Source organism: Gastrolobium bilobum, unplaced genomic scaffold, assembly GCF_033153095.1.
Source record: "Gastrolobium bilobum isolate Gb01-03AN ecotype WA unplaced genomic scaffold, APGP_CSIRO_Gbil_v1 utg15942, whole genome shotgun sequence".
NCBI lineage: Eukaryota > Viridiplantae > Streptophyta > Magnoliopsida > Fabales > Fabaceae > Gastrolobium > Gastrolobium bilobum.
The window spans coordinates 7684-24176 of NW_026896758.1; the positions used below are offsets into that span (position 1 = coordinate 7684).

General features: G+C 28.1%; 1 protein-coding gene across 1 annotated transcript; it reads left to right on the plus strand.

Moving 5' to 3' along the window:
• The first annotated feature begins 11631 nt into the window (after positions 1-11631).
• LOC133301895 (caffeoylshikimate esterase-like) lies at positions 11632-16416 on the plus strand. The gene is made up of 8 exons (XM_061501609.1): positions 11632-11748; positions 13408-13437; positions 14899-15025; positions 15124-15270; positions 15414-15544; positions 15633-15773; positions 15907-16005; positions 16189-16416. Exons 1-8 carry the CDS (start codon positions 11632-11634, stop codon positions 16414-16416), a joined length of 1020 nt encoding a protein of 339 aa, XP_061357593.1.
• Positions 16417-16493: the final 77 nt, after the last annotated feature.

Consider the following 16493-nt stretch of genomic DNA (forward strand, 5'->3'; position numbering starts at 1 on the left):
AAAGTAGAAAGTAGTGGGATTTTAAAATTAGACGTTCAAAAAACATTAAATTTTTTGTTTTTAAATTAGACGCTCGAAATCCTTTTTAAACAAATATTAAAATTTAAAGTTTAAATTGGTTAGTTTTTGTTTGAGTCAAATTTAGAATTTAAATTTTAAAAATACAAACAAAGCGTTCAAAAAACAGTAAGTATTTTGTTTTTAAATTAGACGCTTGAAATCTTTTTTATCCTTTTTAAACATATATTATAATTTAAAGTTTAAATTAGTTAATTTTTATTATTCAATTTTAGAATTTAAATTTTAAAAATACAAATCAAGCGTTCAAAAAATAGTAAATTTTTTGTTTTTAAATTAGACGCTCGAAATCCTTTTTAAACAGATATTAAAATTTAAAGTTTAAATTAGTTAGTTTTTGTTTGAGTCAAATTTAGAATTTAAATTTTAAAAATACAAACCAAGCATTTAGAAAACAGTAAGTATTTTGTTTTTAAATTAGACGCTCGAAATCATTTTTATCCTTTTTAAACAGATATTAAAATTTAAAGTTTAAATTAGCTAGTTTTGTTTGAGTCAAATTTAGAATTTAAATTTTAAAAATACAAACCAAGCATTTAGAAAAGAGTTAATTTTTTGTTTTTAAATTAGACGCTCGAAATCTTTTTTATCATTTTTAAACAGATATTAAAATTTAAAGTTTTAATTTGAAATGGTTTGAGTCAAATTTATATGAAATGTTTTTGTTGAGAAATAAGTTTGTTGAAAATGTAGAGCAGGAAAAGGGTGTGAAATAAGTTTGACTCACTATAAATTGTTAATATTAGGTCTTTCCAAAACAATGTGGTATAAGTTGTTTAAGTCATACCTTCCTCTGAGGAAGTACAAAAGCAATATCCCAGTGATTCCAAATCATCTTGTCAGTTTTGGTCTACAACAAAGCTGCAAAAAAAAAAAAAAGCAAAAATATTACATGTTCATGTGATAGAACAACAATCTGAGAAGATGAAGAAGATAAACACATAGATAAGAGAAGAAATATGTGCACAGAAGTTAATTACCAAATAAAAAAACCAATAACACATATCCTATTTATACACAAAATATTTGTATTTTTTACTAAGTATTTTCGTTTTTTTAATGATTATTTTTTAACAAAAAGTAATGGGATAATAAATGAGCTGTCTGCCACCAATAGGGGTGAAAGTGGGCTGGGCTGGGCCAAGATTTATCCCGAAAAGCCCAAGCCTACATAAAAAAATTTCAATTTGACCTGTCCCAAGCCTGGTACGAGTCTAACTGTTAGCCTGTCTTGGCCCGTTTATAAAAAAACAAATGGCCTGGCCCAGCCCGTTAGCCTGTTAATTTTTAACTTCCCAGCAGAACCATGGATCAACTTTACACAATACTCAAATTATGTTGCTAAACCAAAAATCATAATTTCAACGTCCAAACAGAATCATGAATCACAACAAAACTTATACAATATACATTTAAGTCACTCTCAAAAGTAAAATGCTCAAACTAAATAACAAATATTTCATCAGATCCAACAAACAAATTCATACTACGTAAATTAAAATAACTACATGAATCCAACAAACACATCATAATGCTTGTAGTAAGTATAACCTCTCCCAAAAATCTTTTAATATATTCATATACACAATCTAATATGCTGAGATGTTGATTCTTCCTACATAAAAAATAAAGTCAAATTTCTATTAAAATATAATCGAATATAATTAACTTATAAATAATTGCAATTGATTAAATTTATATCTTTTGTTTTTCTTCAAGGCATACTTATTATATTTTATTTTATTTAAAATAAATAGTACAATATAGGCCGGCCTGTAGGCTTATAGGCCAGGTCTTGTGAAAATGGGCCTACGGTCTTTTTTTTAAACAGGCTTTTTCAAAGCCCAAGTCCGGCCTGTTTAACGAAATATACTAGGTCAGGTCTGCTCTGACGTAGGCCGAGCCGTAGGACCCTGTATGCCGACCCGGCCCAGTTTCACCCATAGCCACCAACAATTGTTCAAATGTTTTCCCACCCATTAAAATTAAAATTAAAAATTAAAAATTAAAATTAAAAATTAAAAATTCAAATTAAAAATTCAAATTCAAATTTGAAAATCAAGATTTCAGAAAGTAATAGAAAATTAAATGAGTTGTCTCCCACCAACAATTGTTTACATATTTTTTCAATTGAATTTAATTACAAATTCGATTTTATTTAATATATTTTTATTTTTATTCTTTTTTAGCAAAGAAGGAAATGTTTTAAATATTTTGTAGTGTGAACACAAACCTGAAAGTGAAGGAGAAAACGACACATCAGCAAACTTGCCAAAGAATGAGTTTCTTTTAGAATATTAGATTTTAATGATTATATTTTAACAAAATAGTTTTTTTTTATGCAGCATTAATATGGTTAACAGTTACCATGTAGAAAGTAATGAGATAATAAATGAGTTGTCTCCCACAAATAATTGTCCAAATATTTTTCCACCATTACAAAGTTTAAAATTCAAAATTCAAATTCAAAACTGAAATTTAAATGAAATTCGAAATTTAAAATAAATATTTCAGAAAGCAATGAGTTATTATTAATTTGGAAATTCCAAAGTAGAAAGTAGTGGGATTTTAAAATTACACGTTCAAAAAACATTAAATTTTTTGTTTTTAAATTAGACGCTCGAAATCCTTTTTAAGAAAATATTAAAATTTAAAGTTTAAATTAGTTAGTTTTTGTTTGAGTCAATTCTAGAATTTAAATTTTAAAAATACAAATCAAGCGTTCAAAAAACTGTAAGTATTTTGTTTTTAAATTAGACGCTTGAAATCTTTTTTATCCTTTTTAAACATATATTATAATTTAAATTTTAAATTAGTTAATTTTTTTAATTCAAGTTTAGAATTTAAATTTTAAAAATACAAATCAAGCGTTCAAAAAATAGTAAATTTTTTGTTTTTAAATTAGACGCTCGAAATCCTTTTTAAACATATATTAAAATTTAAAGTTTAAATTAGTTAGTTTTTGTTTGAGTCAAATTTAGAATTTAAATTTTAAAAATACAAACCAAGCGTTTAGAAAATAGTAAGTATTTTTTTTTTAAATTAGACGCTCGAAATCATTTTTATCCTTTTTAAATAGATATTAAAATTTAAAGTTTAAATTAGCTAGTTTTTGTTTCAGTCAAATTTAGAATTTAAATTTTAAAAATACAAACCAAGCATTCAGAAAAGAGTTAATTTTTTGTTTTTAAATTAGACGCTCGAAATCTTTTTTATCATTTTTAAATAGATATTAAAATTTAAAGTTTTAATTTGAAATGGTTTGAGTCAAATTTATAGGAAATGTTTTTGTTGAGAAATAAGTTTGTTGAAAATGTAGAGAAGGAAAAGGGTGTGAAATAAGTTTGACTCGCTATAAATTGTTAATATTAGGTCTTTCCAAAACAATGTGGTATAAGTTTTTTAAGTCATACCTTCCTCTGAGGAAGTACAAAAGCAATATCCCAGTGATTCCAAATCATCTCGTCAGTTTTGTTCTGCAACAAAGCTGCAAAAAAAAAAGCAAAAAATATTACATGTTCATGTGATAGAACAACAATCTGAGAAGATGAAGAAGATAAACACATAGATAAGAGAAGAAATATGTGCACAAAAGTTAATTACCAAATAAAAAAACCAAGAACACATATCCTATTTATACACAAAATATTTGTATTTTTTACTAAGTATTTTCGTTTTTTTAATGATTATTTTTTAACAAAAAAGTAATGGGATAATAAATGAGCTGTCTTCCACCAATAGGGGTTAAAGTGGGCTGGGCTGGGCCAAGATTTGTCCCGAAAAGCCCAAGCCTACATCAAAAAATTTCAATTTGGCCTGTCCCAAGCCTAGTACGAGTCTAACTGTTAGCCTTTCTTAGCCCGTTTATAAAAAAACAAATGGCCTGGCCCAGCCCGTTAGCCTGTTAATTTTTAACTTCCCAGCAGAACCATGGATCAACTTTACACAATACTCAAATTATGTTGCTAAACCAAAAATCATAATTTCAACGTCCAAACAGAATCATGAATCACAACAAAACTTATACAATATACATTTAAGTCAATCTCAAAAGCAAAATGCTCAAACTAAATAACAAATATTTCATCAGATCCAACAAACAAATTCATACTACGTAAATTAAAATAACTACATGAATCCAACAAACACATCATAATGTTTGTAGTAAGTATAACCTCTCCCAAAAACCTTTTAATATATTCATATACACAATCTAATATGCTGAGATGTTGATTCTTCCTACATAAAAAATAAAGTCAAATTTCTATTAAAATATAATCGAATATAATTAAGTTATAAATAATTGCAATTGATTAAATTTATATCTTTTGTTTTTTCTTCAAGGCATACTTATTATATTTTATTTTATTTGAAATAAATAGTACAATATAGGCCGGCCTGTAGGCATATAGGCCAGGTCTTGTGAAAATGGGCCTACGGCCTTTTTATTAAACAGGCTTTTTCAAAGCCCAAGTCCGGCCTGTTTAACGAAATATACTAGGTCAGGTCTGGTCTGACGTAGGCCGAGTCGTAGGCCCCTGTAGGCTGGCCCGGCCCAGTTTCACCCATAGCCACCAACAATTGTTCAAATGTTTTCCCACCCATTAAAATTCAAATTAAAAATTAAAAATTAAAAATTAAAAATTAAAAATTAAAATTAAAAATTAAAAAATTAAAAATTAAAAATTCTAATTCAAATTTGAAAATCAAGATTTCAGAAAGTAATGAAACATTAAATGAGTTGTCTGCCATAACAAATGTTAACATATATTTTCAATTGAATTTAATTACAAATTCGATTTTATTTAATATATTTTTATTTTTTATTTTTTTTTAGCAAAGAAGGAAATGTTTTAAATATTTTGTAGTGTGAACACAAACCTCAAAGTGAAGGAGAAAACGACACGTCAGCAAACTTGCCAAAGAATGAGTTTCTTTTAGAATATTAGATTTTAATGATCATATTTTAGCAAAATAGTTTTTTTTCTATGCAGCATTGATATGGTTAACAGTTACCATGTAGAAAGTAATGAGATAATAAATGAGTTGTCTCCCACCAATAATTGTCCAAATATTTTTGCACCATTACAAAGTTTAAAATTCAAAATTCAAATTCAAAATTGAAATTTAAATGAAATTCGAAATTTAAAATAAATATTTTAGAAAGCAATGAGTTATTATTAATTTGGAAATTCCAAAGTAGATAGTAGTGGGATTTTAAAATTAGACGTTCAAAAAACATTAAATTTTTTGTTTTTAAATTAGACGCTCGAAATCCTTTTTAAGCAAAATATTAAAATTTAAAGTTTAAATTAGTTAGTTTTTGTTTGAGTCAATTCTAGAATTTAAATTTTAAAAATACAAACCAAGCGTTCAAAAAACTGTAAGTATTTTGTTTTTAAATTAGCCGCTTGAAATCTTTTTTATCCTTTTTAAACATATATTATAATTTAAAGTTTAAATTAGTTAATTTTTTTTTATTCAAATTTAGAATTTAAATTTTAAAAATACAAATCAAGCGTTCAAAAAATAGTAAATTTTTTGTTTTTAAATTAGAAGCTCGAAATCCTTTTTAAACATATATTAAAATTTAAAGTTTAAATTAGTTAGTTTTTGTTTGAGTCAAATTTAGAATTTAAATTTTAAAAATACAAACCAAGCGTTTAGAAAACAGTAAGTATTTTGTTTTTAAATTAGACGCTCGAAATCATTTTTATCCTTTTTAAATAGATATTAAAATTTAAAGTTTAAATTAGCTAGTTTTTGTTTAAGTCAAATTTAGAATTTAAATTTTAAAAATACAAACCAAGCATTCAGAAAAGAGTTAATTTTTTGTTTTTAAATTAGACGCTCGAAATCTTTTTTATCATTTTTAAACAGATATTAAAGTTTAAAGTTTTAATTTGAAATGGTTTGAGTCAAATTTATATGAAATGTTTTTGTTGAGAAATAAGTTTGTTGAAAATGTAGAGAAGGAAAAGGGTGTGAAATAAGTTTGACTCGCTATAAATTGTTAATATTAGGTCTTTCCAAAACAATGTGGTATAAGTTGTTTAAGTCATACCTTCCTCTGAGGAAGTACAAAAGCAATATCCCAGTGATTCCAAATCATCTCGTCAGTTTTGTTCTACAACAAAGCTGCAAAAAAAAAAAAGCAAAAATATTACATGTTCATGTGATAGAACAACAATCTGAGAAGATGAAGAGATAAACACATAGATAAGAGAAGAAATATGTGCACACAAGTTAATTACCAAATAAAAAAACCAATAACACATATCCTATTTATACACAAAATATTTGTATTTTTTACTAAGTATTTTCGTTTTTTTAATGATTATATTTTAACAAAAAAGTAATGGGATAATAAATGAGCTGTCTGCCACCAATAAGGGTTAAAGTGGGCTGGGCTGGGCCAAGCTTTGCCTCGAAAAGCCCAAGCCTACGTCAAAAAATTTCAATTTGGCTTGTCCCAAGCCTAGTACGAGTCTAACTGTTAGCATGTCTTGGCCCGTTTAAAAAAAAAGGGCCTGGCCCAGCCCGTTAGCCTATTAATTTTTAACTTCCCAGCAGAACCATGGATCAACTTTACACAATACTCAAATTATGTTGCTAAACCAAAAATCATAATTTCAACGTCCAAACAGAATCATGAATCACAATAAAACTTATACAATATACATTTAAGTCACTCCCAAAAGCAAAATGCTCAAACTAAATAACAAATATTTCATCAGATCCAACAAACAAATTCATACTACGTAAATTAAAATAACTACATGAATCCAACAAACACATCATAATGCTTGTAGTAAGTATAACCTCTCCCAAAAATCTTTTAATATATTCATATACACAATCTAATATGCTGAGATGTTGATTCTTCCTACATAAAAAATAAAGTCAAATTTCTATTAAAATATAATCGAATATAATTAAGTTATAAATAATTGCAATTGATTAAATTTATATCTTTTGTTTTTTCTTCAAGGCATACTTATTATATTTTAATTTATTTGAAATAAATAGTACAATATAGGCCGGTCTGTAGGCTTATAGGCCAGGTCTTGTGAAAATGGGCCTACGGCCTTTTTATTAAACAGGCTTTTTCAAAGCCCAAGTCCGGCTTGTTTAACGAAATATACTAGGTCTGGTCTGGTCTGACGTAGGCCGAGCCGTAGGCCCCTGTAGGCCGGCCCGGCCCAGTTTCACCCATAGCTACCAACAATTGTTCAAATGTTTTCCCACCCATTAAAATTCAAATTCAAAATTAAAAATTAAAAATTAAAAATTCAAATTCAAATTTGAAAATCAAGATTTCAGAAAGTAATGAGACATTAAATGAGTTGTCTGCCACCAACAATTGTTAACATATTTTTTCAATTGAATTTAATTACAAATTCGATTTTATTTAATATATTTTTATTTTTATTCTTTTTTAGCAAAGAAGGAAATGTTTTAAATATTTTGTAGTGTGAACACAAACCTGAAAGTGAAGGAGAAAACGACACGTCAGCAAACTTGTCAAAGAATGAGTTTCTTTTAGAATATTAGATACTTCAAAAAATTAAATTGAATAAAAGTCGTGCTAGATGTGCATGATTTTGTTCAAAGAATTTTATAAAAACAAATTATAAATTGTGAGTGAGTGTTGGAAATTGACAATCACACACAAATCGCAAATGAAAAGAGAAAGAGAGAGAATTGACACAGTGATTTATCATGGTTCTCTCAATTTAAGTTACGTCTAGCTTGTCTGTACTATATTCACCTTACCGTCACTGGTTACAAGTCATTCAGTTTACAAAGAAAATATAAATAGAATTAAAAAAAACTTAATAGCAGAGCAACTATTCACGGGTTCAAGCTCAAATTGCTAAGAAAAGAAAAAGATACAATAAATCAGAGGCCCACGATAGTACCTAATCTCTACGGGCCTGGGGGCGCTGCCTCCCAAATCCCCACTGGGATGGCTTCCCCGGCCCTCACCTGCTCAACAATCTTATCAGCATGCGAAGTATGAGCTATATCTAACAGTGAGACCTAAAGGTGGCAATATGGGTTGAGCTCGGCGGGCCAACCCGCCAAAACGGGGCGAGTTGGGTTGAGGTTTTCAACCCACCAACCCACTCAACCCGCCCCGCCTAGAAGTGGGTCAAAACGGGTTCAACCCGTCGCGGGGCGGGTTGACCCGCCGGGTTATAAATTTTATTTTTTTTATAATTAGGTATTATTTCATTAGTCCTTAAATTTTTGTGATATCCAAATTTTTTTTAATCTTAGTACTTCTTAAAAAAAATAAAAAATAAAAAATTTATTTATGACAAATGTTATCTAAATATAAGTTCCTAAAGAATGTTTAACAAATATTAGTATACATTTAAGATTGAGACTAAAAAATATAGAGAAGTGTGAAATAAAATAAAATAATATTAGAAAAATTCATAAAATATAATTTATTTTAAATTTTAATTATTATTTTTTAATTGGCGGGTTGGTGGGTTGACCCGCCAACCCACCATAAAACGGGGTGGGTTCATTTTTCCAACCCATATTTTTTGGCGGGTCAACCCGCCCCGCCCTGTTTTTGGCGGGTTGGTGGCGGAGCGGGGCGGGTCGGGGCCGGTCAACCCAAATTGCCACCTCTAGTGAGACCTCACGACTTTGTGCAAGTTATACTATTTCAATAATTAAAATTAAAAGTTAAAACAAATTAGTGAAAAAAATAGACAAAGTTAACCATACAAATAAGGAAGCCTAATATTTTCCAAAAGACAAATGCTAAAAACTGAAGCATGGTTAAACTTTCCGACAAACTAAATGAGATAAAAGATGGCTATAACCAATTTAAAATTTCCAAAATAAATTTTTTTTTTTTTTGAAAAAGTAGTTAATTTATATGAAAAAGTAAGAAGTCAATTGTTGAACAACAAAAAAAAAAAAAAAAGCACACATCAATTTAAAGGATTATTAACAAGATGTTTAATGCTTCAATATTAGAAATATGGATAGAAGTCATAGGGAGTTAGGGGTATTAATAAGGTAGCTGGGTTCGCGTAAGTTGAACAAAGTATAGAGGACATGGTACACAAAGAGACTTTGATTAATTACTGCCACCCATTTGAGGGTGATATGGAAAATGGGATGCAACTGTCTCTCTTTTAGATGATAAGGAAATCATAGTAATTGATTATGGGATAGAGGCATAGAGCACATGCATTGTCATTTGTCAGACCAAAAATATTTAGGGGCAAGTGTGCAGATACAGAGTGGCCATACCCGTAAGAAAGAAAATTTATACGGATCGAGTGCATCGCTGATGTTAAAATTTTATATGATTTGATTATGTGAAATTTTTGTGTTTATTTATTTATTCGCATGTATTAAATAAGTGGGATTCAATTATTATTAATAAGAAAAGAGATAGATATAAATTTTGAGTTTTACTTTTCATCTGTCACATAAGACAGATTCGTTTCCTGCACACTGAAAAATAATATTGGATCTATTTAATTTTTTTTTTCTATCTTATTTTGGTGGGTCCCATTGTTGGTTTGTGAGTGTGACATAAGAGAGAAATTTTCCTACAAAATGAGACTAATAAACCTCATAAATTTTTATGGGTTTAGTGGATGTTTATTTCTTTTAGTGACTTAGACAAAATTTGATCAATCAGACTTTGTGTAAATTTGAAAAGTTATTTTTTTCACTTTTTATGTCAGTGATGTGACTGGGGAGAGAAAAAAAAATAACTTTTCAGATTTACACAAAATCTTACTGATCAGACTTTGCGAAATCACTTAAAAGAACACAAGCTTATATCTTTTAAAAAGATTTTTTTTTTCCAATTTTTATATTATCAAGTCATGTGAAATTTTAACATAACAAAATATATTCTCATGACCCATGGTGACTCTAATTAATAAATAATTTTGTTTCACTTTAATTTAAGACAGTACAAATGGGTGGCAGCTCCCAGCAAAATATATTCTCATGACCCATGATGACTTTAATTAATAAATAATTTTGTTTCACTTTAATTTAAGACAGTACAAATGGGTGGCAACTCCCAGCATATTGCTAGTTTTCAATATATGAGGACACCATCCGAAAGCAAAAGGGTTGGGTTAGTCCTTTTCAATGTTATCAATGTTCAGAAAAATGTGGTACCATATTTGGTCCAGATATAGATAGGAGCAAGGCGTAAATATTTTTTAATAGTCCAGCCGCGTTCAAAACTTGGTGTTCTCTTTCAAAAGATCAATTTTTTCTTTTTTTTCTTTTTTCTTTTTTTGGTAAACTCTTTTTCTTTTTATCCATATCATTTTTCTCTTTTTTATTTTTACCATCTCATTTACACAAAGGAATCACCCTATTGTTGGTGGTTTCGGAACATAAAAAATCCTCTCGAGCTACGCTGCTTTCACTTTTAAAAGAGATTTGTACGAAAACAAATATTTTAAAATTATAAAAGATATATGTAAAATTTTTAAAATATAAATCAAAAGAAAAATATTTAAAAATATGAAAATATATAATTAATTTAAAATTAAAAATTTAAAAAAAATAAATATATTATATATTATTCTGAAAAAAAAAAAGGAAATTAAATTATTGGATTAAGTACACTTACCACTATACTAAAATCTATAATTATTAATTACAATGCAACTCTTTTTACTTACCCTTATCGGCCCAAGCATTATGGTTTGATAAAAAAAAAATCTTAATTTCGTATATAGGACATCAATGAATTTAACTTTTAATTACTGATGGAACCAACAACCATTTAAGAGGTAAAAAAATTATTTTCTTTTTTCAGAAATTTCGAATTCAAGGCCTAAGATAGTATTTGGAGAGCCACCCCAATATTCATCTCGTTTTACTCTAATAATTAAAATTTAAATATTAAATCTTAAATCTTAATTAATGTATTTTACCTAATGCTTCACCCATTAAGATTATATCCACCTATTACAAGAAAAATTATATCCTCTCCCTTTCCAAATTCTCATTTTCATGAGTTACAAGTAATATTTGAGTTTATCTACAATTTTGCAAATATAAAAAATATTATTTTTAGCAAGCACTGAAAGTAACGTAAGATAGGAATTAATAAATATTGGTTAGATTTCATATTTACAGTGTACTATTCTAGACATGTGTACCATAAGAGGAAGGGAAAAGTAGATGCAATCATAAATGAATAAGGTGAGAAAATAATAACTACCCATCTGTTTGAATTAAATTTTGGAACCAAACTCATATGATAAATGGTACTACTTAGTGTTAACTTGTCACCCCCTCTTCTTTAGGAACCTCTCTATCTGACTCCAATTTCCCATCTGCCTCTGACTTCTCCATCCTTCGATCAGTCCCACAAACTTGAACATATTACTCATGCTCTCTATCTCTCTTTTGCTCTTTTTTCTTCACATTTTGAGTCCCATTTGTGTTATCTCTTTCACATTATATATAACTAGCATTTTGCGTAGAGAGAGCAAGAAAGGAGGAATGGATGGAAGCATAAAAGAAGAACTACAAGATATGATGATGAGTGATGATTTGCACAACATTTTTATGTCCAACATGGATGAGGCACCTGCTAGGCGTCATGCTCGCGAGGCTTTTAAGGATGTTCAGCTTGCCATTGATCACTGCTTGTTTCAGGTGATGTGTGTGTGTGTTTTTTTTAAAAAAAATACACACTTGAACTCCAAATAAATAAATAAAAAAGGAGAAAGAGAGAAAGAATGAAGGATATATGGTAATAAGTTTCGAATTTGAACTTTGGGAATAAAAAAAAAAATTTAGAAGAATCGTCAAGTCCAACAATATTTAAATTGGATTAATCTCCATCAACATATGAATATATTTAAAAATTATATATCCATATATTGATAAAGATTAATCCGATTTCCTGTTATAGTCAAGAAAAAAACTATCTTTATACGTGTTTTTATTTTTTTTAATAATGTAATGAATCGTAAATTTGTGTGAAATTTTAATAAAAGCATTATTTAGCATTTTCATAAAAAACTAGTGGGTTGAAATCTAACAATATATAAAAATAGATATAATTAATATATATATATATATATATATATATATATATATAATCCTTTTTATTGGTATTGGATCAAAATATAATCAACGGCTCTTATTTGATGTTATTTTTTAATCGTTGATTTGATTTTGATCAAAAGATATTAAAAACGATTGTAAGAGGTTGTAAGTATAATATCACACACACATATATCTTGAGCTATGAAATTAGAAAACACATACACATATGATATATCTTGAGCTATGAAATTAGAAAAATGAAAACTAATCTCGACCATAGAATATAACCGTTTATGGATGATCAAGATTGATTTTAATTAATACTAATATTGATCATCCATGTAAAACTAAATGGTAAAGAGTAACTCTTCCTTGGCTCTAATCCCCTCTCACTCAATTCTTTCCCTCTCTCTCTATCATCTAATTTTACGAAATAGAAAGACAAGACAAATCAATTGATTATTTTTACGAAATTTAAAAATATAAAATTAAACAAAATTGGTGTTTTTTTTTTTATTTTTTTTCCGGTTCATATTGGTTTAGTTCGATTATAAAGAAATCAATTGCTTCTACATAAAGAATTACAATTTTTCTACACACCCTTCGATTTCTGTGCTGACATGGGTCTTACATATAATTTTTTTCAACACAGGGGTCCCACATGCATTTTATCTCTACAACATGAGATTTCAATTCTCCTTCAACATGAGAATTATAAAACCCTTAAACTTATTAGTTGAGGTGCGAGAGTATGACCCACCAAATATCTATATTGTATACTAAGTAAAGTCCACAAATATGATTTAGAGGACATATATGTGGACTTTTTTTTTTTTTTTTTTTACAAAAAAAAAGTCCACATATATGTCCTCTAAATCATATTTCGTCGCAGTGACGATTTGGTGCTCATATTTTTGTGGGTTATAAGTTTCTCATGCGGATACGACAAACCGTGGGACCTACTGATTATATAAAAAAAAAAAAAAAACAGTAGAATATTTTATGTCAGTGCAGGAGGGGATGTCTGAGAAAAATATATCCCTATTTTTATTTCATATAATAAAGGGATCTATTTATCTTATGAGATAATTATCTCATGCAACATAGATAAGATAGTGGAGTCCATTATTTAAAAAGAAAAAAAAAAGTAGATCTCATTAGTTTGTCTCTGTTACGTGAAATAATTATCTCATAATTATTTTTCTATAATAAAATGTCAAAACATAGAGGAATGTTGCTTATTTTTATTTTTACAATTTGCAGTTACCAGCAGATGGGGTGAAGATGAAAGAGGTAAATGACTCTAAAATTTCGTGTATAAATTGTTTGGTCGTTAATATCTGACATTTCTATCACCGTTTGCTTTTAGACATCCAGAAATTAGTTAACGAATAAATTTAAAGGAAACGATATATTTATAAATTTTTTATTTACAAATTCTTATAAATTACATTAAGTATGACCGGTCATACTTCAATAAAGAGTGTATGATGGGTCATACTTAGTGTAATTTGTAAAATAAATTATAAACGAATCCTTCCCATGTACTTAATGGGTGAAGAATAATTTTATTTTTTTTGATAACAGGTGAAGAATAATTTAGATTTAATCATTTGTGTTCCTTTTGAAACAATTTTTTAATATAATGATATCACTGATGTTCGAATTTATGATTTCATATAAATTACTCAAATTCTTTACTATTGAATCAATCCTAATGATTTTTTCAAAATGGTTTTTGTGGTAAACTTTTGGAGACATGAGATTTAGCTTTGTTTTTAAGTCAATTAACTCATTAATTACATTGACTTCTTTTGAATCCAGTGCTCAATAATAACTATTACTCTTTTTGCTTGAAAAATTGAATCACCATCCCTTAACTTTTGTACTATTTTTACACCCATCATCATTCTTTATTTGAAATATTACACTTGCTTCTATTATTTTAAGCCCAATTCCTACATTTTCTCTTGTAAGTAATAAAGTTAGGGTATCAAAAATAATATTATTATTAAAGGAGTTATGTGTAATTTTTCGAACAAAATATGTAATGAGTCTCATAAGCACTAATTTCATCAGATATAATTATTTATCCACTCTTATATGTTAAACTAAAATACATTCCTTTGAGAGTAACTTAGGGTCTCTTTTGATTGTGTTCTAATTTTTTTTGTTCTTAAAACTGTTTTGTATAATAGTTGTATAAATAGGTGTTTTCTAATTTTTTTATTTTATTTTAAAAGTTAAAAGTCGAAACACAAAGCATAAAAAATTTAGACATGTTTTCTAAATTTTATTCTGACAACAAAGAAATAGTTATAATTTAAAAAAAAAAAAATTAACAAAACAAGCCTTATCAAACAATTTTTTTTTTTCTAAAAATCAAAAACATTTTTTACAAATATTCAACCAAAGCTTTAATCTCTTAGTCTACTCTCCCTTAAAAATGACAAATGTTGTTAACACATAACTTTACTCTTTTTAGTTATAAATTAAAATTAAAATTATTCTGAATTAATTATACATACCTTCTTTATATTTTATTCATTTTTTTCTCTTTGTATGTATATCTTCTATTTTCTTACTGAGTTAATTATAGAAGCCTTCTTTATAATTTATACTTTTAAAATTTTACATAAATTTAAAATACCAGTCCAAATATTTGCTAGTTAATTAACATTCTTTATCAATTCTCCAGCCTATGGTGTCAAAGTACTTATAATTTAGTGAATATTTTCAAATATTTGTGTACAGGTTTATGAAGTGAACTCCAGAGGATTAAAAGTATTCTCCAAAAGTTGGCTACCTGAAAGATCTCCTTTGAAAGCAATTGTTTGTTACTGTCATGGTTATGCAGACACTTGCACATTTTACTTTGAAGGCATGAATATTTCTATAATAAATAAGAATTCATTTAATTTCATGTATGCAAAAAAAGATAGATTATTGGGTGTCTTTTTATGTTGTATTTTCTTTTAGGAGTTGCAAGGAAGTTAGCATCATCAGGATATGGAATATTTTCAATGGATTACCCTGGATTTGGCCTTTCAGATGGTCTTCATGGTTATATTCCTAGCTTTGAAAATCTTGTAAATGATGTCATCGAGCATTTCTCAAAAATTAAGGGTAAGATATATTTTTCCTTGTTTTGGTTTTCTTCAAATGTTTGCATGCATGAAAATTTCTGCTTGAACAAATCTGTTTTTTGGCTTCTCAATTTCATTGTTTTGCAATTATTTGCCATTAATTGTAGTGGTTTTGGATGACAGAACAAAAGGAGTATCAACACTTACCAAGCTTCTTGTTAGGTGAGTCAATGGGAGGAGCAATTGCTTTGAAAATTCACTTCAAACAACCTACTGCATGGGATGGTGCTGCTCTTATTGCACCTTTGTGCAAGGTATCTCCTTGAATTTGAGCTACAACTAAAATTATTTGATTGCTTGATCTATCTATATGTAAGTAAACTAACCAGTTCTCTTGAGTAGTTTGCAGATGATATGATTCCACATTGGTTGGTGAAGCAGATACTAATTGGGGTCGCTAAGGTTCTCCCCAAAACTAAGTTAGTTCCACAAAAGGAAGAGGTGAAAGATAATATATATAGAGATTTGAAAAAGAGAAAACTGGTGAGTGTTGATGCTAATATATTGAGATAAACATATTAGCACATGCTTGAGTTAATTAGATTCATGTTAAATGTATGAAATAATCCATGAATGTCTTCTTGTGTTAATGATTTTTCTGAGTGATTTTCTCCAGGCACCCTATAATGTGTTACTCTATAAGGATAAACCAAGATTGGGAACTGCATTGGAGTTGCTTAAAGCCACACAGGAGCTAGAACAGCGACTGGAGGAAGTAAACCTTTTCTATTAACTATCTTTTAATACTATTTAATTGCCCTTCTTCCTTAAACATTCTTGCAGGGACTATGAATAGATTTTTTAACCTTTTTGGAAACTGCAATGATAAGCAATTGCATGTCCTATTTTAATAGCCTTTCTCTCTGAATGAAACAAGCTAAAGAATTTTATTTGCTAGGTTTCTCTGCCATTATTGATCATGCATGGAGAGGCTGATATAATAACAGATCCATCAGCTAGCAAGGCTTTGTATGAGAAAGCTAAAGTCAAGGACAAGAAACTCTGCATCTATAAGGATGCTTTCCACACATTACTTGAGGGTGAACCTGATGAGACTATATTTCACGTGCTTGGTGATATTATATCTTGGCTTGACGAGCATAGCAGCAGAAAAAATAAATATTAAGCACCTTGTTATATGAGTTTGGTGCAAAACAAATATTAAGCACCTTAAAATACTTAAATTTACATGTTTTATTGGAG

Excerpts from the sequence above, each read along its gene's own strand:
- LOC133301895 (XM_061501609.1), top strand. The coding sequence starts at position 11,632 with ATGAGTGATGATTTGCACAACATTTTTATGTCCAACATGGATGAGGCA. Across the intron at positions 15,026-15,123 it reads TTGCACATTTTACTTTGAAG|GAGTTGCAAGGAAGTTAGCA; the intron begins GCATGAATATTT and ends ATTTTCTTTTAG. Across the intron at positions 15,545-15,632 it reads TTATTGCACCTTTGTGCAAG|TTTGCAGATGATATGATTCC; the intron begins GTATCTCCTTGA and ends TCTCTTGAGTAG.